Source organism: Macaca nemestrina, chromosome 1 (genome assembly GCF_043159975.1).
Source record: "Macaca nemestrina isolate mMacNem1 chromosome 1, mMacNem.hap1, whole genome shotgun sequence".
Taxonomy (NCBI): Eukaryota; Metazoa; Chordata; class Mammalia; order Primates; family Cercopithecidae; genus Macaca; species Macaca nemestrina.
In genome coordinates this window covers 147,122,235-147,137,276 of record NC_092125.1, presented here as the reverse complement: position 1 = coordinate 147,137,276, position 15,042 = coordinate 147,122,235, and the positions used below count along the sequence as shown (strand labels likewise).

At 40.6% G+C, this 15,042-nt stretch overlaps 1 protein-coding gene across 1 annotated transcript in view; it reads left to right on the top strand.

Moving 5' to 3' along the window:
* LOC105482780 (chloride channel accessory 1) overlaps positions 1 to 14,665 on the top strand; it is a 33,935-nt gene extending 19,270 nt beyond the window's left edge. The window contains exons 8-14 of the mRNA XM_011743112.2: positions 2,271 to 2,445; positions 4,539 to 4,645; positions 6,607 to 6,822; positions 7,410 to 7,671; positions 8,743 to 8,913; positions 11,837 to 12,073; positions 12,915 to 14,665. Coding sequence (XP_011741414.2) covers positions 2,271 to 2,445; positions 4,539 to 4,645; positions 6,607 to 6,822; positions 7,410 to 7,671; positions 8,743 to 8,913; positions 11,837 to 12,073; positions 12,915 to 13,306 — 1,560 coding nt within the window. The 3' untranslated portion in view covers positions 13,307 to 14,665. The remainder of the gene's footprint in view (positions 1 to 2,270; positions 2,446 to 4,538; positions 4,646 to 6,606; positions 6,823 to 7,409; positions 7,672 to 8,742; positions 8,914 to 11,836; positions 12,074 to 12,914) is intronic.
* Positions 14,666 to 15,042: the final 377 nt, after the last annotated feature.

The following is a 15,042-nucleotide window of genomic DNA, read 5'->3' as shown; positions in this document are numbered from 1 at the left end:
CTAATTATCCATTGTAATTGAGAAGAACTACTTTAGGAATAGTACTTATCTTCTTACCTCCTAGACTGCTAGCACAATATCATTTATGCAGGAGGTTCTTAGTAAATAAAATTGAATTCATTGTTTGATGCACTAATAACACCTGATGTTTAGTTACTGCAAGTGTAAAATGCAATATTCCATCTTTACCTGGAGGCTATTTAGCCACATGAAACAGAATAGGAGATTGAAACGGGCTGGCAGGGATAAGGTCTCAGAACCTCGCAGTATCTTAGGCGAGTTTGCCCTAAGCCTGCTCGTTGGGCACATCACACTCAATAGTGCTATTCCAGTTTTCCACGTGGCAGCGGAAATCTGTAGTTTCCAGCTGACACTGCTTGATGTGGACAATGGGCTTGACCATTTCTTCAAGTGCTTCTGTCCCTCTGACCATTTTGGTCCACTTTGAAGGTCAGTTCCCTGAAAGTGGTTTCTATTGCATATACAGTCAGCTGCGAAACCCTTCTCCAGATGCCTGCATGCATCTGCGTTTTATTACCCCTGTCACCTACCCAAGCCTTGACTAAAGGAGCAAATAAGGGAGGAAAACAGACAATGAAATCACTGATGTGCTGTACCAAACTCTCACTATGCAAGACCCTAGGGGAGATGACTAATGCCAGATGGCACGGTGGTGAAGAGAGAACTTCTGATTCTGCATTTTCCATTCAGATGAGTAAGAGAGAGAGTGCTACACCAGTGGAATTTAGGATGCCTCCTGGAGTGGAGTCTGGGTGTGGGGTGGGAGAAGCTCATGTGGCTTCAGGGTGATGAGGTAAAGGACCTTGGATGTTATACTGTCTTCAAGATCCCTGCTAGTCCCTGCTGCAGGCCCTGGTCAGGTCTGCCCTGGGCTCCTCGCAGTGGTGTCTACTGTAGCCAGAGCAGTTTGGCTTGTTCTCTTGGCTTGCTCAGGGCCCAGTGGTCCTTCCTCGCTGACTCAGTCCCACCCTGGCTCTCCCTGTTGGAGAGGAGCCCTGAGCACCACCCTGTCCTCCATCCAGCCTCCAGCCACACTGTACACTCCTCAACCTCTGTGGCAGGATTATCTTTCTCTCACCTGCCAACACTCAACTCAGCTGTCTTCTGTCTCCCCTTTAGGATATATGGGAACATTTGCCTGTTTTCCATGACACACAGTAGTTATGGGAAGTGAGACAAGAAAATCCAAATTGGGCCTCTCTGGCCTGCAGCTTAGTAAGGCCAAAGCCGTGATCACAGCTGATAGGCTTCTGGGCTCTGAGCTCCTTGACACAGCAACAGTCACAGTTCTGTTCTCTTCCAGGGAGTCAAGGCAGCCTCCTCTAATAGCTGAAACAGAGAGAGAGGTGGAAGCCTCCTTTCCCTTCAACCTTCAGAGGACACCTTCTTTTCTGAGATTCTAGGCCTTTGGAGGATGCCTTCTTATCTGAGATTCTAGGTCAGAGAGATGCTTAGGCTTGATTGCTTATTTCCCCTATTTCTGGGTCTCTCCTTCCACTCTTTTTAGGGGAAGAGTGGACTCTTGCTTTCTCTTCTTAAATAGATAGCATTATTATTTTATCTAATTTTCCTTCCATCCTAATCTTATTCAACATTGGCAGGAGTATCCTCTCTACGCCATGTAAAAAAAAAAAATAATAATCCAAATGTACCAGGAATAGTTGAGACACAGGTGTCACAGAACAACTAGGAACTGAGATTAATGGAAACGAAATGTTTTGCTTTAATCAGAAAGACTGTTAAAAATATTGACAACTCATGTGACCTAGGTAATGACCAATCAAAACCAATGCCAGGCATAAATAGCTGGTATTGTCCGACTGGTGAATATCATACAAATTAAAGTCTGCCCTGGGTCTAATCTCCCCCCAGTACAATCCCCACTAAATGAGGATGGTTTCTGAAGGCGTCTTGGAAGCTCTGAAAGCCTATCGAGGAGAGACCACGTGAAGGAAACTAGGAACATCTTCTTTGCTGTTTCCCCAGTGCTGTCCACCCCTAGAGTTGCCCTGCATCCCACACCATCCCTCTCTGCAGCAGACTAGCCAAGGGGAAAGACAGCAGTCAAGTTCCATGAACACTGCTGGGTTACGATTGTATCATTTCAAGGCAGACAGATATTTGGTCATTCCCAGACACTTTGGTTTATTCCTTCTGGAATTTCTTTTCTCCTTTCCTGTAAGCAGAATTTTCATAAACACCTTGGCCACCCTGAGTCTGATAACTCATGACCTGAATTCTGTCCTTAGGTGATTAAGAAGAAATATCCAACTGATGGATCTGAAATTGTGCTGCTGACGGATGGGGAAGACAACACTATAAGTGGGTGCTTTAATGAGGTCAAACAAAGTGGTGCCATCATCCACACAGTCGCCTTGGGGCCCTCTGCAGCTCGAGAACTAGAGGAACTGTCCAAAATGACAGGTGAGGGATGATTTGCTGAGACCCCCGGTATTGTCTGTCCTACTGGACTGTGAGCTCCAGTGAACTGGGGAGTAGGGGAAAGATGGGATGGAGAGAGATAAGATAACCTAATTGGCCAACTAGCCACCCTTACCCCCAAATGACTATTTGAATGGACTCTGCTCATTTATTTTAAAGCTTTGGATCTAGGACTAGGGCAGCCTGGAGAAGAGAGAACTAGCCCAGCACTCTAGTGAGGACTTAAGACCTTCTTCCTGGGCCAAGAACCACTCCCTTCCAGTGGCAGCTGGCCAAGAGACCCAAAGGAGACAGATGACAAGCCACTAACTACATAACACCATGGCGCAAGTGCTACATTAGCAACAGAAAGTACAATAAAGCACAAATAAGGGAGCCCTTAACTTTACCTGGAAAAGAAGTGTTCAAGAAACAGGAGTAGTAGCAAGGAAGGGCAAAGAGCCTGTTAAACAAGGCAAAAGATCACTCCCAAAATAGAATACAATGCAGTTTCTCCATAAAACCTTAACGTATTGTGTGTCTAACTCCCATACACAGTCAGATGGTTAAAATAGATTCCATATGTTACCAGCTTCTTTAGCAGAGTAGGTGAACACATTTTTTTCCTTTTTTAACTTAGGGATAATATTGTAGATCTCAATTATCATACTGAGTTGCCTTCTGAGGCCACTAAAATGCCAGAGCTGTGTATTCCTAATACTACCTGTCCTAGACTGGGTTTCTTAGAAGCAGAGCCTGAGACAGGGATTTGGGTGCATGCAATTTATAGGGGAGAGAGTGCTCAGGAGAAAAGGAAGGAGGAAAGGATAGGGCCAAGGAAGGAGCTAAGCACCGATGCAGACGTGGTCAGAGTCTAACTGCACCCCCAGGGGACTCTGGAATTGAAAGTGCATCACAGACTTGTCTTCACCTTGAGGCAGGAGGGTGGCCTTTTGCACCATTGTGTCTATCAGTCTTTGACTGTGGACTGTCAGAACAGGGCAGAGGAGAGGGGCATGTTATTTCTCTAGGCAGGGTGGCCCCTTTTAGTAAGACAATTCTCTGGAAGAGGAGGCAGCTACAAGCCAACGCCTAGAGCAGCTGGGAAGAGATGCACTTGGCTGGGTACGGAGATGTGGGTGGGGCATCAACAGCCTTACTGAAATTATTTCCTTAACTTCAGATGGAATCATAATAGTTAAAAAGTGCTTTCACATCAACTAACTTAGTGACACCTATTCTAAATAGCCCAAGACTGCCTGGCCTGGTGTAAAATCCTGTTTTTACGATATACTACTCTGTAACTGTCCCTTTGTCCACTGTTGTTTCTTGCTGTTGTCACATATCTGTCTTTCCTCATTTAGAAGAAAACTCTAAAGCCAGGTTTGTTAGAATTATGTTTCAAAGAAGAGTAAATCAATAGTTTTGGAGTACGTCTTAATGAATTCTCTCATGTAAAAGTGCAGGACCTTTAATATGTAGATTTCATGACATAAGTTTATACCATAAATTGATATCAAATCGTATCAGAGATTCATGGCTGCTTTGCAGATAGTTGAAGTAACCAGGTGACTGAGATGTTGCTGAAGCTATTATGTACTAAGATTTAAAAATTAGTGGCTGGGTCTGGTGGCTCACTCCTATAATCCCAGAATTTGGGGAGGCCAAGGCAGGTGGATTCATTGAGCCCAGGAGTTCAAGACCAGCCTGAGCAACATGGTGAAACTCGTCTCTAAAAAAAAAAAAAAAAAATACAAAAATTAGCCAGACATGGTGGTATATGCCTGTAATCCCAGCTACCTGGGGGCTGAGGTAGGAAGATCACTCGAGCCTGGGAGGTGGAGGTTGTAGTGAGCCAAGATCATGCCACTGTACTCCACCCTGGGCAACAGAGCAAGAGCCTGTCTCAGAAAAAAAATAAGTAAGTTAAAATAGTATCAAAGTCTGAGTTAATGTAGGCACCTATTTGATGTTGATCTATTTATACTTTAATAACACAATGGGATATTTATTTTGTATATTCTCTAAACAACAGTTAAAATGTTGTAAATATTTGCTTTCTGGTAAGTAATTTCTGAAAATGTATTGCATTTTAGGAGGTTTACAGACATATGCTTCAGATCAAGTTCAGAACAATGGCCTCATTGATGCTTTTGGAGCCCTTTCATCAGGAAATGGAGTTGTCTCTCAGCGCTCCATCCAGGTTGGAGTTCTTAATCTTTGTTTTTCATATTTACACACAATCATAGCCAAGATGAAGCATTTAATGGCTAAAAGTTTTAAGTTTTACACTCTTCTGGTATTGAATTAAAATTAAAATAGAAGGTCCAGCCTGATATTAGACATTATTCCTAAAATGCAATACTACTCATTTAAACAAGGCAATTAGTGTTTACTTGTTTGGAAGCAATACCCAGTGACTTCCTCATAGAAATCAGCAGATAAAATGTCGTAGGTCCAAGAATTCTTTTTTAACATCTCTACACAAGCAAGTAGAGCAATGTAGTTGGCTCAGAATTTTCTTCAGAGTAGATCATCTCAATTACAAATTTTCTGGGACAAGTGTCCAGGGATTACTTGTTTTATTTTTCCATTACATCAAATTTCTGATGTTTGCCAAGATTTACATATAATGGACAGAAAGTGCTTTGTACTGTAAAAAGCCAGTGGTGTCAATCCAGACCCCTGGATCTTGGCCCTGGGTCTGTCATTAACTATGTGACCTGGGCAATGAACTTCACCTCTGTGGACTTTCATTTCTCCACCAGGTATAGACCAGAAAATTTCCAATGGCCCATCTGGTTCTAAAATTTCAGGAAAAACCAAATTGCCTTTCAAAAGTCTTGGGACTATTAAGAAAAAAGAAAAAAAATGCAATTTTTCAATGCTTTTTTTAAGTAATTGCAGAAATTATTCTCGTTAATTTTTAAACTAGAGAGAGTGAACAATCAGCATTCACACTGGTGTGAATTATAATTTTTATGATGAAAGTTCAGATAAAGGTAAAGGAATACCATAATGTCAAAGCCTAATAATGACAGATTTTGAAACCATAGGCTTTCTGGCTTATCAATGGAGCATTTATTCAATCTAGGAAGACACCAATTATACCCATCTGGGTTATTCTGGTTCAGATTTAGAAAATTAAACTCAAGGGCCTGGTTTGGGAAAATGGAGGAATGTGTCCTAGAAAAGTAATTAAAGTGATAAAAGGACAAGTTCACATTTAGGAAATTTCTGCCTGTGATTTTTGTATTTAAGAAACTTAACAGAGAGACAGCGAGAGAGATGGAGAAATGAGCAAGACTCATTCACCAGCGTGCCACAAGAACCAGGTCTAATAGCCCTTTACTTTCTCCGTATGCCAGCTTGTAATCTACCTGTGAAACTAGGAAATCTGGCTTCATGACCAGCCCAGTCTGTCTTTTAATAGGTGCTAACTTTGAGACAATAACTACCTAGGAGATAATCCTCAAAATCACATTTTCTAAAAAAGTCTTCCCTACCTACCTCACTCCCTGCTCTGCAGCTCCCTCATCTATTCCAAACAAGTTGGCCTTGGCTTACTTCATTTATCTCCACGGGGCCTGCAATACTCCCTGACCTAGCAATTAGGTAATTCAGACAATTTCACCCACAATGTGTGGGTGTCACACATTGGGTAAATGTCAAAGGATTGATAGAAATAAATAAATTGATAGAAATAAAATCCTATAGGAGATCAGAGGAAAAGGGGAAATTTTTTACAACTGGTAAATGAGATGGACAGCAGAGAAAACTTTACGGAGAAAGTAAAATTTGAATTTTGAAGGATGAGTAAGGCTTAGACAAATAGAGAAGACTAAGAAGGCTTAGATAAATGGAGAAGACAAATGTAAAGCCTTCTAGGAAAAGTAAAGAGTATGATAATAAAGTCAAAGAGTCAGGGATTCACAAGGATATTTTGGGGAAAAGGTCTTGTTTGGGTGGAGGAAGGGAAATTGTGGAAGCTAAGGCTAGAAAGATAACTTAGAACTGCATCATAATTGCTCCTAACACCAAATCAAGGACTCAGGCATCACTGAAGTCTTTTTGATGGGGCACTGGGAAGACAGGGGCAGAAGGGAAAAGACCATGTGATGGGAGCTGTATTCTCCAGAAAGTAAGAGTTGTTTTTTTTAACAGCTTGAGAGTAAGGGATCAACCCTCCAGAACAGCCAGTGGATGAATGGCACAGTGATCGTGGACAGCACAGTGGGAAAGGACACTTTGTTTCTTGTCACCTGGACAACACAGCCTCCCCAAATCCTTCTCTGGGATCCCAGTGGACAGAAGCAAGATGGCTTTGTAGTGGACAAAAACACCAAAATGGCCTTCCTCCAAATCCCAGGCATTGCTAAGGTATGGAGTCAGCTTTTTTTGTTTCTCATAATTCAACAAGATAAAATAAAGCTTTCACAGTATAATTGTAGCATTTTAAATGTTGGCGGTTGCTAAAAGGAGAGTCAGTATTGAATCAAAGAGAGAACAAGGAAAAAAGTCTCCATCCAATGAAAATCACTCAGTATGCCAGCAAGTAAAGAGAAAGGAAATAGGTGATATTTTGTCCAGGTACTAAATGGAGAACCTTCAAATTACATAGTAATCAAGATGCAAAATGATCCTCGACGTTTTGGGATCACAAAAACGATTTGCTTTATCTCAGAGACTCGTGTCTTATAAAAACAAAGCAACAATAAGCATACAGCTTTCAGACCTCACCATCCCCCTGACACCCCCCGTGGAATTTTCTTGACAATGGGAACGATATAGTTAATTTAAACACACTGAAGCTCCCCGTGGCTGACAGAGTATCAAACATGCACACCTCTTCTTAGATATGCTTCCAACATGCTTGTATCAGAGGCTTTTCCTGTACGTGACACTGAAGTCAGGTCTGTGTCACCTGAAGTTATTCATTGGAAATGTTTACATGTGTTTTGGTTCAGGTTGGCACTTGGAAATACAGTCTGCAAGCAAGCTCACAAACCTTGACTCTGACTGTCACGTCCCGTGCATCCAGTGCTACCCTGCCTCCAATTACAGTGACTTCCAAAATGAACAAGGACACTGGCAAATTCCCCAGCCCTATGATAGTTTATGCAAATATTCGCCAAGGAGCCTCTCCGATTCTCAGGGCCAGTGTCACAGCCCTGATTGAATCAGAGAATGGAAAAACAGTTACCTTGGAACTACTGGATAATGGAGCAGGTAATCACCCAAGAAATTGGAAAGTGTATATTTCTTTTTCCAAGAAGCAACCAGGGAATGCCAAGAGGGCACAGTCTGGTGAGGGCAGTTAGACAGGTAAGGCAGAACAGCACTGGGGTCTGGTTGGGAGAGTTCTCCATTTCCCCACAATACCTACATTTCAAAATGCTGGAAAATATGAAGGCTTCTGCAAGGCCTAAAACACATTAATGGCTCAAACTCAATGGATTCGGAGTCTCTAGGGAGTTGTCATAGGGTATTCCACAAACCCCAAAAAAAGAAAAAGAGGAAAATTCATAACTATATTGTGGTAGGTGCTTTGTATATACACATACGTACACACACATACGTGTGTATGTATATATACACAAATGCATATATACAAAGACATATATAATCTTTGTTTTTACAATATCTTCACTGAGGCTTTCACATTTATAAAGCAGCAGACATAGATTCAAGCACAGTCCTATATGATTCCTGTATCTATGCAGATTCTATATTAGCTTGCCCCAAAAGTGAAAATTCTGCCCCTTATTCTTGTCTTTAAGAAGTCTATCGGGGAGAGAGAGAAAGAGAATTCTACATTTCTTTTTAGAAAAAAACATGTCTTCTTACTGTGAAGCAAGTAACCTTACTAGAATGAATCCTGTGAATGAATTTCCCACCTAAATCTACCCTGGGGAGAAGTCATGAATTTTATTAAATAACCATACAACATTGTTTTCCTCCACAGTTGCATATAGCAGTTTAATTTAGTTCAACAGATACTTATTGACTAGTTACTTTGTGCTATGTTGGGTATAACAAAGAAACAATATCATCTTAGATTTCATTTAAAAAGTCAACAATTCAAGAAGACAGAATGTATACCTAAAACCACACACACTTCACACAGTGATAAAAGAAGTAAGCCTCACCCTCAACACACCAAAATCTTAAGGTCTCTTGGAGCTAATGCTGAATTTCTTATTGCTTTGAAAATTCTTAGCCTACATATGGGTTGGAAATATACAAATACCCTCCCAGTTACCTTTAGGATATTTATTAATTCCTTCATTCTTTATCAAGGTGCTGATGCTGCTAAGGATGACGGTGTCTACTCAAGGTATTTCACAACTTATGACACGAATGGTAGATACAGTGTAAAAGTACGGGCTCTGGGAGGAGTTAACGCAGTCAGACGGAGAGCGATACCCCAGCAGAGTGGAGTAATGTACATACCTGGCTGGATTGAGAATGGTAAGTAATCTGTAATAACACTCCTGGCTTGTGCAAAAGGATTGGTTTCAAGAGGAAACTATTAAGCCTGTGGGGCAGAATGGTGCATGATTAAATCAGGGTTTCTCAACCTTGGCACTACTAAGATTTTGAGCCAGACAATCCTTTGTTGTGGAGGGCTATCCTGCACATTGTGGGATGTTTAGTAGCATCCTTAACCTCTATCCATTATTTGTCAATAGCAATTCCCTAGTCATGACAATCAAAAATGTCTCCATGTGTCATCCACTGTCCCTTAGGGGGGCAAACTAGCCCCCAGCTGAAAATCACTCGATAGAACACAGCTTTTGACTGCCTTACTTCAAAGCCCAGCCCTCTATCAAATACAGTATTTTGTGTAATCTTTTTGTACTTCACTCTCCTCAGTTGTAAAATAAGGATAATAATGGCAGCTACCCGATAGTATGGTCACAAAGAATAAATAACACATCTAACAAACTGTTACTGGTAAATAGTATTTAATAAAGATTTTATCATTATTTTAAAAACATTTTTAATGAAGTTCTTTCCATTGAAGCATTTCTAATTTATCCTAATGAATCATTTAAACAGAATTTAAAAAGCAATAATTTAGGGTTTGTTATCTACATCAATATCATTATCCAAGTCCACTGTCTGTCTTTCCTCTTTTCTCCTCCTGCTCAGACCAGGGAGCATAGTAGATGAATTTCACGCGGGCCAGCACACTGAGCCCACACTGAGTGTAAGCAAGTGAGAAAATTATGTCCATGAAACAGACAGTCCCATACCACTTTTGGTTACAAACACTTGCCCTGGACTAGAGAAGGAGTTGAGACCAAGTTTGTGTCCCAGTGGGTTCCCAGGCTAGTTTTCCATCAATCTCTACCCTGTCCTGGGCAGGCTTTTTCTTGATGTTGGTGTGGGGGAAGGAGAAGAGCTCCTTTGAGAACCTTCCCACTGTCATCTTTACTTGGCTGTGTGCTTAGTGAAGAGAGGATTCAGAGACACATGGTGTCCCTCATGCAGAGGTGATAATAGAGGGGAAATGTTTTAAAAGATGCCACTGCCTTTTTTCTTTTTTTTCTTTTTTTTTTAGACGGTCTTGCTCTGTCGCCAGGCTGGAGTGCAGTGGCGTGATCTCAGCTCACTGCAACCTCTGCCTCCCGGGTTCAAGTGATTCTCCTGCCTCAGCCTCCCGAGTAGCTGGGACTACAGGTGCATGCCACCATGCCCAGCTAAGTTTTGTATTTTTAGTAGAGACAGGGTTTCACCATGTTGGCCAGGATGGTCTTGATCTCTTGACCTTGTGATCTGCCCACCTCGGACTCCCAAAGTGCTGGGATTACAAGCGTGAGCCACTGCGCCCAGCCAATGCCACAGCTTTTTGAGTTAGGGGAAGGAGGCAGAAGGGGACTGGTTAAGTGACTAAGTCTAGCCTTATCACAGCATTTTACTTACAGTAATACATTTCATTCTTGTAAGTATCCATTTTTAAAGATGGGGAAACAGAAGCTAGAGAGGTTATGGGTTCATATAACTAATAGTGTTAGTGCCTGGCATAACAGTAGGCCATGTTCTTCCCTCTATCCCTCGATAAGCCTTAATGGCAGTCTCTACTGGTGCTTTCAATATGAACCCCGAACCTGCTAGAGCATTCACTTCATCTTTGCCAAAGACCAGATTAATGGGTATGAAGATTAAATGGTCTTTAACAGATAAAAATTTTATAAAGAGGTAGAGTTTATGAGAAAACAAATTCTAAGTAATGCCATGTTAGGATCTTATGAGATATTTTTATTGAAAAGAAAAGAGAACTTGAGAACTCTGTAGATTGAACAGACCAGGGTATTTTTTAAATTCCAGGATTACTTTTATACCTATCTTTGACAAGAATGTGAATGAAATTGGAATTACTACAATAACTAGATTCCCATGCATTTACTAAGAAAATCAGAAGTCTTTCAAAAGCACAAAACTTTGGAACCTCTAACATAAAACATTTCATTAAAAACTGAAATTTAATAAGAAACATGAAACACAAACATGGAGAAAGTGAAAGAAATATGCATAAACAATCAAGGCATTCTTGAAGGTCCAGTTGATTAGTTGCCAAATAAATAGGAAAGATAATGAAACCCACACTATTATTTAGGTGGAAGACATTTCTTGAGGCAGTCTGAGGTTTAAAACAAAGTTAGTATTTAGGCCGGGCACAGTGGCTCACTCTTGTAATCCCAGTACTTTGGGAGGCCAAGGCAGGTGGATCACCTGAGGTCAAGAGTTCGAGACCACCCTGGCCAACATGGTAAAACCCCATCTCTACTAAAAATACAAAAAATAGCTCGGTGTGGTGGCACATGCCTGTAATCCCAGCTACTCAGGAGGCTGAGGCAGGAGAATCCCCTGAACCCGGGAGGCAGAGGTGGTAGTGAGCTGAGATCGCGCCATTGCACTCCAGCCTGGATGACAAGAGTGAAACTTCGTCTCAAAAACAAAAATGAAAGAAAGGAAGGGAAAGGAGAGGAGAGGAGAGGACAGGACAGGACAGGAAAGGAAAGGAAAGGAAAAACAGAGGTAGTATTGAAACCGATCTTGCGGAAAGACAAGATCAGGATGGGCAAAGAGATGGGAAAAGAAGCAATTTCAGGACAAATGTCATGAAAATAAATTCCAAAAGGTTATTCCACTAAATATCCAGGAAATATCTTAAGAGATCAAAAGCTGTGATTCTCTGTTTGCTCTTTTCCCTCTGATGAAACCGTATTTGGGGTCTTGTCTCCAAATATTTAAAATTAATTCTGTGTGCGGAAGGAAAGAAGCAGAAGTGGGGAATAGGAAGAGGGTGATCTGATAATAAAACAGACGGAGGTATCACCATTTAGTGATGTTGCTTACCATATTTTGCATAATTTTTTTAATGCAGATGAAATACAATGGAATCCACCAAGACCTGAAATTGAGGATGATGTTCAACGCAAGCAAGTATGTTTCAGCAGAACATCCTCGGGAGGCTCATTTGTGGCTTCTGGTGTCCCAAATGCTCCCATACCTGATCTCTTCCCACCTTGCCAAATCACTGACCTGAAGGCGGAAATTCACGGGCACAGTCTCATTAATCTGACTTGGACAGCTCCTGGGGATGATTATGACCATGGAACAGGTAAGCTGAACCTGGTGTGGACCCTGTAAAGGAGTTTACCAGCCAAGCAGAGGAGCAGAAGTGGGTGAGGCAGGCAGCCGTGTTCTGATGCTTGGGGGCAGAAAGCAGGAGGGATCTTGCTGGTCCTTTGAAATGAGGGATAAATGTATTTAAAGAAGAGAGATTTAAAACCTGAAAAACTGGTATACTTTGGGAGTAAGAGGTTTCAGCCTGGAAAGGTAAACCTCACTTAGTTTCTGAAACCTTGCCAAACTGTCCTTTGACAAACTCCATTTTCTGGGGGGCAGTGACTCCTGGGGAAGAACTGGGAATAGAGCATAGATGTCTATAGAGCGGAGCTCTTTTGGAAGGAACCTCAGGTCCTATCAGACTTTCTCTTTCAAAGTGCGGTCTGCGGACTACAGCATGCGGATACCATGAACACTTGTTAGAAAGTTTTTTCAGATCTGCATTTTCAGATCCCTGGGTGATTTGTACACACATTACAGTTTGAGAAGCACTGGTGCAAACTCCCTCTATAAATAATAAAATAATAAACATTTTTTAAACAACCTGTTCTTTCTGCCAGGCACTATGCCCAGAAATGCTGACCAAGGCTTTAAGTCATGCCCAATCCAGTTTTACGCTTATCACTGTGTCATTATATACAAAGAAGAATGTAAAAGAGATAGTGACCCTTGTAAATAGGACCATCGGTTCATTTATTTGGGAATCTTATGGGGTGATGATACAATTTCTAATAGACTTTTAAAGCTTTTTAAATATTTTTTAAAGTTCTACAGCTTAGGAAGTTTCTTTAAGATTTCAGAATTGAAGTCACATTCTTCTTTTTTCTTTTTAGCTCACAAGTATATCATTCGAATAAGTACAAGTATTCTTGATCTCAGAGATAAGTTCAATGAATCTCTTCAAGTGAATACTACTGCTCTCATCCCAAAGGAAGCCAACTCTGAGGAAGTCTTTTTGTTTAAACCAGAAAACATTACTTTTGAAAATGGCACAGATCTTTTCATTGCTATTCAGGCTGTTGATAAGGTCGATCTAAAATCAGAAATATCCAACATTGCACGAGTATCTTTGTTTATTCCTCCACAGACTCCGCCAGAGACACCTAGTCCTGATGAAACATCTGCTCCTTGTCCTAATATTAGTATCAACAGCACCATTCCTGGCATTCACATTTTAAAAATTATGTGGAAGTGGATAGGAGAACTGCAGCTGTCAATAGGCTAGGGCTGAATTTTTGTGAGATAAATAAATCATTCATCCTTTTTTTTTTTTTTTTTTTTGATTATAAAATGTTCTAAAATGTATTTTAGATTTCCTGTAGGGGGCGATATATTAAATGTATTTCCTGTAGGGGGCGATATACTAAATGTATTTTAGACTTCCTGTAGGGGGCGATAAAATAAAATGCTAAACAACTGGGTATATATGCATAAAAACTATCCATTCAAATCCAAAAATTTAATAATCATTGAGTCTTTTATTAATGAATTTGAATACTAGAAAGAAACAGGGCTTGCATCGATAAATGGAAGAATGTTTTTATTTGTTTTAAGGAGCTTTGCCCCTTAAAAAAACATGCAATTGCGTAAATCTAACAGAGTTGCTAAAAGTTGTTTGGTTTCTTTTGATGAAGGAAAGACCAAACTAAATTATTTAAATATAAAAGTCACGACTTGTTATATAGGGGTTTTGGACCAGCATCACCAGGAACATGTCTTATTTTCTCTAAATTTGAGCAATGATGGTGCATTTAAGGAAGTGATGGCATTGAAGAAAGAAAGAACAGCATAATGAAAGTTCTCTAGGCACAAAAATGAATGTTATGTGCATGAAATTACAAGAGTTAGCGATGCTTTAAGCCATGGCAGTGGGGATAAGGTGGGAAAGGTAGCTTCAGGCCAGGTGTGAAGGGAAAGTGATTGAGAGAAAAATATTTATTATTGTGTACTTTGTCCAAGGGCCCAACTAATGCCTTATATGCATTACTTTATTTAATGTAATTCAGTTCTTTCAACAAATGTACACCAGCTGTTTATTATTTTCCGGGCCAATGCTAGGTTCTAAGGATAGAAAGATAAGTAAGCATTGGCCTTTTTTCTGTACACTAAAGAGAGCATTTGAGGATTTATTTTTGAAGTCAGGAGGCAGAAATGTTCAGAGAGATGCTTGAGAAGGGGGTCTTGGAGAACCACATGAAGGCCTTAATAAGCGTGAGAAAGGCCGGTAGCATGACAGATGAAAGGGGAAGAAGAGGAAAAAGGGCTGCAAGTGTAGGCCTAGCAGTATGGCAGTCCTCGTGAAGGACTAGTCACAGATTCCAGTGCCTGCAGGAGTAGATATTCCTGTGAAAATTGTTTCGAGTTCTCAGTTATTAGCACAATGAGTTCAAGAAGTAGGTGGCTTTCTTTATGATTGAAAACAAAATATCTAACATATCGTTTTTGTGTCACCCCAAATTTCTTTATGTGTAGACCTTTCTTATTTCAAAACCAGATTTGAGGCATCTTAGTGATACATGCAATAAACATAAAAATAAAGAAATAAAATATATAATAAAAACTAGAAGAAGTGGTCAGCTATAAACCTATAAAGAATGCATGGGGGAAAAAAACTAAAGGAAAAATCACCACATCGAATGCCTAATACAGTGTTCTGTACAATTGCTACAGCCAAGTCACATATTTCACTTTGTGGCAAGTAGGCAGGACAAATGAGGCGTATATAGTAACAAGATTAACAGAGTCTATAGTGAAAAGCAAGCCAGAAGCAGCTCAGGAGAAGCATGGCTTTTCCTAGTCATGAGACCCAGGAGAAGTTTTATCTATGGATCCTCAGTTTATTAGGGCACTGTGATGTTAAGGGGCTGCAGCAGCATCCTTACAGTAATCATAACAACAAGTTTAATATAGTGCTAATTACATCCTTCACAGTAAGCCAAAGGAGCAACACCACAGCATTGT